Here is a 9,227-nt window from a genome sequence, read left to right on the forward strand (position 1 = left end):
TATTATTTACACATTTTATACTTGATAGTGACTCATAGGTTTGTGTGTGCTTCAAATATAATGTTATGATTAATCCTTTCACATGTTATTTTAATTCCTAGTCCTAATAAAGAAATACATACATTTTACATATGTAGAGTATTTGTGATTTAAATAATAATTGAAAACACAATATGCTTTATAAACTTCCAATACCAAAATAAACCCATTTATATGAGCTAATGTATCGGGTAAAATATTTTTTTTGCTTTTTTAATCCTCCTATAAAATAATGATCATATACTTATCTTTCCTAATGTAATATAATTATCAAAATCTACAGAAATGTAAGTATAAGCTTTAGTATTCTTTGGTGATGTTTGTAACTAGGCTTAATATATATATGGATTAATAGAAATGTAACTTGGAAATTACAACATTGAATGTTTTCTCTACTTTTATGACTTTAAACATTGAATGAAATTCACAAACAATGTTTCTTCATAATTTGCCTCAGATTAATTTATGTTCAAACAATTTTGAATCATTTTTATTACAATAGCACCAAACCAATCATTTTATATACCCAGGTTTTAATGTTAGGGAAGATCAGACATGGAATTTTTGAAACTGTAATTTCAAAATGAGTGATGAGTTTTTGCCGCAATAGTCTGTTTCAGGTCTTATGAATAACAATAAGCTTGAGAATGATAAATCACATCATACAGAATGCAACTATTCATAAATTTATATATATTTTTTGGCAAAATGATCTGTGATACAGTCAACAGTGAGTATAATCACTGACATGATTAAACTCTCACTATTTACTAGGGAAAACACACATAACAGTATAAAATACTTTGAAAAAAATATCAAGGCTTGAATGACTTATTATATTGGGTACTTTATTTCACAGAAATCCATTCATTCAGCTGAAGTATTTACTACAAAATATACATACATATCCTATTCACATAAGATTATGTTAACACTCGAACTGAAATTAATAATATGAAGACTACATATTAAACAAAACCAAAAAAGGATGGATTAAACAGATAAATCATACTCACAATATCCTCTGAAGTATACTGTATGTTTTATTACAGAAACACTTTGATACAACGCATGTTACTACCCTGTGATGTTGCCTATATCTTAAAAAAAAAAAACCTGAAAGTTCCATATTTTACATAAAAATTAATAATCAAACAGATTTATGTTTTTGTATATGTTTTCTCACAGAAATTCTTGTGACTGTTCCAAAAGTTTAATCTGGCTAAACTGAAAAAGCTGTAGCATTTGTACTAAATATTCAGTGTCTATTTTGTATGTATGCAGATTGTGCCTGTTTGCTAATATATGATTTTGTAATTTAAGTTTCTGATAAATTTTTAAACAAGATATTGTGTAGATAAAGTATGAATTGCTTTCATGGCTTACATAAGTTATTTATTTTGTTATATTCTATTCCAAGTCTTTAAAACTATATATTTTCAAAGCTGAAAGACCAAAACATGTTTCTGACAGATGGGTATCAGTTTTAATTATTAACCACTTGTCCAATAAACCTTTGTATTTTTTTTCTAAATACAAGATTAATAATAATTTCTCAGGTCTATAAATCAATTATATGAAATACTAATCTTAACATTTTCAAAGAATTTTCCAATGTAGTCAAAGAACATCTTGCTTTTCTCCAAGAAGGGGGTCAACAAATGAAACTGTGTTATCACTTTTCAAGATATTTTTTTTCTTAGAGATTATTTCCTTTGGTTTATTTTTTGACTTGGTTGTTGTTGGTGGTGTTGCAAATATATCATCTGAAATACATATTAGGGAAAAGACATTTGTCAAACAGATGGAATATTGTCAATTACACAATAATAATGATCAAAATAAGAATATCTCAAAAATTATTTTATACACATGTAAGTGTGCTGGTAAATAACAAAGTTAAAGAGCTGAGTAACAATAATGAAATAGTATTCTTCAATAAATTCTGCAGTCACGTATTTTACATCAAAAATGTTCTTCAAACAAAGCAGCTCCAGCTTTTCAAAGTGCTTTCTTTTCTATATTTTGTAATAGATTTTGAATGATTGAAGGCCAAGTTAAATATTTTTGAGGCTCTGAGAATTTTCATTTAGATTGCACGTAATCAGTCAATAAAAATTTTAAAATAAGATAGTTATTAACTCCAGAACACCAGTGTAAGGTCACTATGACCCCCATACAACTTAAACCTGTATATTAAACTAACCATGTTCTGGGGTTATATAATAATGATTTTTTTTATTGGTGATTTATATGAAAAATGTATATTTTGGTTAATTTAACTGTGTGTTGGTTACATTTTCTTAATTAGCTGAACTACATATTATGGAAAAGACATTTGTCAAACAGATGGGACATTGTCAATTACACAATAATAATGATCAAAATAAGAATATAACAAAAACTATTTTATACACATGCAAATGTATCCTGTAAACAGTGACAATTTTAATTTAGATTGAAAGTAATCAGTTAATGAAAATTTGAAAATGAGATAGTTATTAACCCCAGAACACTGGTGTAAGGTCACTATGACCCCATACAAATTAAACCTGTATATTAAACTAACCATGTTCTGGGGTTAAGTATTAATTATTTTGTTTATTGGTAATTTATATGAAAAATGTATATTTTGGTTAATCTAATTCCTTAGACTTAATACACTGTGTGTTGGTTACATTTTCTTAATTAGCTATATTCACCTCCAGGTTGATATTTAGTTTTGCTCTAAGCAGGTAACTTTCTCTGAATTGAACTTAATATTAATTAAATAATAAATGAATGACCAAGGTTTTTTCCAAAAATACTAACCAGATCCATCACTGTCAAATAGCAGAGATGACTGTGAAATGGTTGGTTTTGGTGACTTTATAGAGGGCAGGTTTAAAAAGATGTCATCTTCTGTATCAGCAAATATATCCACTGTAGTTCCTTGTGGCAGTTTACTTGATGTTTGTTTATCTATTTTCACAGAAATATCAGAAGTTTCTTTTTCAGCCTAAAGAAAAAAAAATTATAACACTGCTATTACTAATATCCTTGTATGATCACATATTTTAATGTACCATTGAAAATAAAATAATAATGACAACATGAAATTACATTGAATGTTTCGAATTGAGTAATTTGTAGACAAATGTACAAAAAAAGAAAAAAGAAAAGGTTTATGGATTTAACCATACTAGCAAATTATAAAACTCCAAGACAGTCATGAACAAAAAACATTACAATGTGATTTTACAACCTAAAAATTTGTTGGTTTTAGCACAGGACCACACAATAGGCTATCTGCACTCTGTATATTGTAAGGAGTCAACCCCCCCCAGATTTTTGCTTTGTAAGTCAGGAAACTTACTGCTGACCCTAATAGGTTATGATGATTTTTTTAAAATCAAATACATAAATACAAATGATAAGTGACTTAATGCGTATCAGATATATTCCAAAAAATCAAAAACAGGTGAAAAGTATAATTCATATTCTTTCTTACAAATAATGAAAATGTAATTTAAACATTTAGTTTAGTTCCTTTAAAAAAGGAAGAATGATTTTGGGTTTCTTGAGGTCAATAATGTATCTCAATTTCTTCAAATAATACCAATAACTCATACTTATAGAAGAAACACCTTCCACGGATTTATAATCTGAAACTTAAAGCTGCATAAAAATCTGCTGTACAAGTAATCTATTTACAAAATAAAATTCTGATAACAAATAAAAGCAAACAGTATGTTTTAATCATAACCAGCATTTCTTAATTCACTTAATAAAAGCTGACTGGAATCTTTTAATACTCTTAAGTGTTTCAATAAGTGTGACCGTGACAGTTGCACATACAAGTATTTATTACTAAAAAATTGTGTAGGCAAGGAAATTAAAAAATGTAGAAGAACATAAACAAGGTAAAATACTTGTCAAATTACAAAAAGTACTGACAAAGTTGAAAACAAGAGCCCTTCTCTGGTGTTCCAGTGAGGAGAAAGCAGTTTTTAAGAATAGACAGGGTATAAAAAAAGCCTATATCTTTTAAAAACTGTTTTCTCCTCACTGGAAACCCGATGAAGGTGTGTAACTAAAAATTCCATGTTCCATGTTCATCAGTAAACTTATTTTATCTAGTCATATAAATTAGTGACATCTAGAGCTGGACTGCAGTTGCAGAAGAAGGTTAACTCATTTCCATTGTTATTCATCTTCCAATCTAACTATGAAATTTAACTGCCATAAAGGTTTCTCAAACAACAATCTATTGTAATATATTTAGTCCAAGTAATAGAAGAACTCTGAGAAAAAAAAAATACACTAAATTACATATACATAAGACATTGATTTTATCACCAGCTTTTTATAATTATCAGACTTCAAATTTGATTGATATTTTTATTATGATCCACAATAGTCATACTAAACATTATAAGAAAACTTAAGATGCAATGTAACATTTTTATCCAAACTTTCCCTAACTGTACAATAAAAATTTAAATTTTACTACCTAAAACTATGTGCCCATATTTAAAATACCCCCTTCTATATTTTAATTCTAAGTTAAATGTTCAAGAAGTAAACAAGTGTGGTGATTTGTTGTAAGTGTATGAAAGAAATGAGATGTAGTGTGACATTGAATAAAAAATGAGGACTTTATTTACTGGAGAAGAATGAATTAAAAACTGACTGATGGGCTGAATGGAACACTATTGGAGTGAATAAAAATAAACTAAATAAGAAGGTAAGTAAAAGAAAACTGTATTGAAATGAAGTCAAAACATACATGATCAACAAGTCACTTGAGGAAGAATAAGCCATGATATTTCACCAATAGTCCTGATTATTTCACTTAAGGTATGAAAACTCCAAAACTGTGTTTACAATTCCCCTTCTTTCTGTAGTTGACCAATCAAAAAATTGAATCACAAGAACTCAAATGTATCTCTGCTCTATGCGAGTCATGTAGAAGTCCCATATATATATATTGTAAAGTAGGACACAATAAAAGTATCCAATAAAGCAGTAGATAATTTTCATGGTTGAATACTGCTACAGAAAGTAACACTTGTGGTTTATATTTAGTACATTCCTAATTATAACTGAAGAAAATTAAAAAAAAATTTAAAAGTGAAAGGGAGTAACATATTTAGAACTTATATACCACAATTCCCTTCTCTTTTATCTTAGGTATATTTTGAAGCAAACTAAGTTTAATTTAAATTTTTAACTGACGATGCACAATCACAACCCTTGGCCAGACTGGATGCTAATGCAACAGAACAACAAAGAACACACAACATGATAATGTACTATATGAACTATGTGAATACATGGCTCATACATCTATCTGCATAACTAAGCTCTCAGAATGTCAGAGAATATTCTGGTTGTTTGTGATCTCCCCATATCTCTCAGACTACCCAGCAAACACATTGTCACTTTCCCTCAGGTGTCAAAGTGTTAGATTAGTGAAATGTTTTTTCATACGTCACATGGTTATTAAGACACACAAGTAGGGTATCAAAACACTTAAATTCATGTTGACAGTACAGGTTAGTGTAAAAAAGCATTATAAAGGTTGTTAATACTATAATGCAGTTAGATATAAAGTAAATTAATAAGATACAAATTTTTGAAACTTGTTTTAATGTTAGTGATTTTTATATGGTATCTAGTTGTCTTGTTTCTTTTTCCTTGTTGCTTAAAGAACGTTAGTTGTGTGTTTTCTCAGTAATATACGAGCATTCAATTCAGTGCTGATATTATGGCTAAGACCTGTAATAAAAACTATAGTGCTGAAGAGTTCAACTTCTCCATTCACTGCAAGCCTATCACCATTTACTAAAATAGTCTGTAGTTAGTGGCCAGAGAAGTGGTCTACACTGTAGTGACTGATACACCATGGGATCAAATTGGAGTTATAGCTGCTCCTTCAGAAACTTAAAAAAATACCTTACCTTCATAGGAACATACTGGACCATGTTTGGCCTTATAAACACAGAACTAACTCCCACACATGAAGGAACAGATATATGGTACTTTTCTACAAGATCTCACACTAGTTTGAGCTACTGGATCTGAAGGCATTTAGAGCCTGTAGTAAAATATTTGATATATTTAGAGTGGGCACTTGTGAAGGCAAAGGGAAAGGAAATATATGTTCCCAATGACCAAACTGTTCATAGTTGTGGCAGGTAACTCTTCTTCCTCACTCTCTCCATGGATCAAGAAACTTCTCCATCCACATAATTGGCAAAGATGGAATAGCAGGTCCAAGAACTGAGCCACCAAACAGTATCTGTGGGGGTAGCACGACTCAGGGGCTCTTTCAAAACTACCATTGCAGTTTTCACTGCTGATTTCTTCCACTACAGAAACTTAGTTGAAATTACTATATCAAACCTTGTTGCCATTGCCACAGCTTAAATTAATGAGAAAATGTTTTTATCACCCATGTGGTGTTACATGAACAAACTAAGGTGTCCCTCCATAAACTTAACAACCAATCTTCTCCATTCACTGCATGGATCCAAGGTCTACAAATTTAATCAGGTTTCACACACTCCATAGCATGTAATGCTGAACCATCTAAAATATGAATAGCATCACTGCTTGTGGCCACTTGAACACTAGATCCTTGTTGGCATGTGATGTCATCTGACCATCACGGCTTGACTCCAGCATGGGGCATAAAATGCACTGAATGCTGACTTTTGTGGTTTGCTGAAAAGGGGGTTACACTGTAACATTTGTTAATTGCCCCATATAGGCAACTTTCTCTTACTGTCATTGAGTTCAGATGATCTATATGATAACAACTGGTACACTTCCTGGTTCTAGATGGTCCAGTTATCTTGGTGGATGGAAAGAAGCTATAGCTCTAGAATGCCTGCTGAAGTGTCAGAGAGCAACCAGTTTCAGCAAAGTGTTTCTCCAAGTCCATCTGAGTCCTCTGATATTCCTATAATTTGGCATTCCTCCTCTACACATTTTCACAAAGACATCTCTTGGACAATACCTCATAAGGAATTGACATTATAAATCAACTACAGCATCAAAATTTTGTCTTAATTAAGGTATGGTGCAATATTCCAAATATTAACCTTGCACACAGTTACCAAATCTTCACAGTAACTGGAGATTCATGGACCTGGGAAGCAGAATGGCAGATATATTTGCTGTAGGTGGAAATAAAGAGATAAGACATGTTGTGAAGTTGAATAAAAATAAACATTTTATTTTACGGATGAAATAAAAGCTGTCTTACTTTATAAGCAGAAGATTATTGTGCTGTTGAATTGAATAAAAATAAATTGTTCTTACGTTCAAGTGAACACGATCTTTACTTGAACTGAAGACAAAACACAGATGATCAGCAACTTAAGAATGGCTACTGGATTTCACAGCAAGTCTTGACTATTTCAAAACCAGTATATATTTTTACACTAGAATAGTTTCAAATACATTCTGGCATTGTTCATTTACTTTCCCAGTAATATTTCCATACAATAATCATGTACATGTGATACTTTGTAAGTTATGTTTCATTCACTCCATTACATAGTTGATGTTCAAACTTATATTCTCATTAACTTGTTATAAACAAGATTCTACTAATGAATGATTAGGCCACATATTGCAAATATTAGATCATTCTAAAGTGAATTTCATCCACTGTTTGAATTATGTTTTACTATTAATATTCATATATTTATTTATATCCACATACATTACATGACTCTTTAAACAAAGCACTTCTCACTATACCCACAATTACTTTTATGAACATTCATTAGCTGTTAGACATCACATTACAAACAAAGCCTCTAGAAAATGAAAACACTGTACAATATACACCACTGTTACTTTTTAAAAACTTTTCCATTATACAAATATCCACGTGTTTTGTGTCTAGATTATATTACATACCTTCGAAGTGTGTTTGTCAGCATAACTGAGGGTATCCTTTTCAAAACCAGCTGTGACAAAAACAGTAGTTATTAATACATAGTGAGTAAGATCAGTTAAACCTACTTGAATAGAAATCTAACAACATTTAAAAACTTTTTAAATTTGTTTTAAGAATATACTTGATACTTAGGAAATTAAAACTGGTAAAATATACTGTTCATTAAAATTTAATATTTGTTATACATGTCTGCTTTAAAATAAAGAGAAAAATAATGATTTAATATCAAACAAAAATTTTTTCATAAAAAATTAAAATCATAAAAATAAAAATTTCAGCATTTAAATCTTTAGAGAATAATATCTTAGTATAAAACTATTTACAAGAGAACTCTGATTCATACATCAATTTTAATCATATATATTTTTATTTTCACTTAAAAAGTAGAGCACCTACCCTCACCAGACAACTGAGACGAAAATTTCCCATCATCTGAAAATAAAGGCTCACTCTCACTGAATATGTTTATTCTACTAACTGAAGGAGATGTAATTTCAGCAAAAATGTCATTTTTCCGAGAATCTCCGACTTTTGGAGGATGAGCATCCTGTTGCACAGAGCTATCTTTCAAATTGCTGGAAATAATGGGACTGGTTTTTCCAAATAAGCCACTTTCAATGGAAGCACTGTCAGAAGATTTGGAAGGAGTGAACAAATCAAAAATGTCCTGTTCTTGTGACTTTACAGGTGATTCAGCAACTGAAAAAATGTCCTCCTCCTCAGTAGAGGGGGACTTGAGAAAACCAGAATTAACTGGTTTTGGGGGAGCAAGAAAGGATGAAATTGGTGGATTTTCTTCAGTTAATGAAGCTATTAACTCTTCTGAACCATTTTCCCCATCGACTACATCCACATGTATCTGTGAATGTCTGACAGCTGCATGTCTTCCTTTACGGGAAGGTGGTCTTCTCTTGCTTTGGATTCTAACACGGTCCTAAAGTTAACAAAACTTATAACTGTAAACACACAAAATAAATTCCTGAAATTTTAATTTTTCCTGTTATGGTTGAGTTCAAACAAATCTAATACTGTTTATTAATAAGACTGTCATTGTGACAAAACCAGGTTTGAGTTCAGGAATATTTTGAAAAGCTTTCAATTTTGTGTATATATATATATATATATATATATATATATATATCTTACTACTATACAGTAATAAACTAAACAATAAGTAATTTAAATTAAAATAATAATAATAATAATATTAAATTACTTACTATTATTCTGTTAT

At 30.1% G+C, this 9,227-nt stretch overlaps 1 protein-coding gene across 6 annotated transcripts in view; it reads right to left on the reverse strand.

The window, feature by feature from the left end:
* Positions 1–866: 866 nt before the first annotated feature.
* Positions 867–9,227, reverse strand: part of LOC106466226 (WASH complex subunit 2-like) — a 181,958-nt gene continuing 173,597 nt past the window's right edge. For 5 of the 6 annotated variants that reach the window (XM_013926476.2, XM_022394198.1, XM_022394197.1 and 2 more), the window contains 4 exons: positions 8,390–8,927; positions 7,954–8,003; positions 2,851–3,037; positions 867–1,805 (listed from right to left, as the gene is read on the reverse strand). In XM_013926476.2, the coding sequence (XP_013781930.1) occupies positions 1,660–1,805; positions 2,851–3,037; positions 7,954–8,003; positions 8,390–8,927 (921 nt within the window). In that variant the 3' untranslated portion in view covers positions 867–1,659. The remainder of the gene's footprint in view (positions 1,806–2,850; positions 3,038–7,953; positions 8,004–8,389; positions 8,928–9,227) is intronic. The other variant, XM_022394196.1, reaches the window with a different exon arrangement.

This window comes from Limulus polyphemus, unplaced genomic scaffold (assembly GCF_000517525.1).
Source record: "Limulus polyphemus unplaced genomic scaffold, Limulus_polyphemus-2.1.2 Scaffold2193, whole genome shotgun sequence".
NCBI lineage: Eukaryota > Metazoa > Arthropoda > Merostomata > Xiphosura > Limulidae > Limulus > Limulus polyphemus.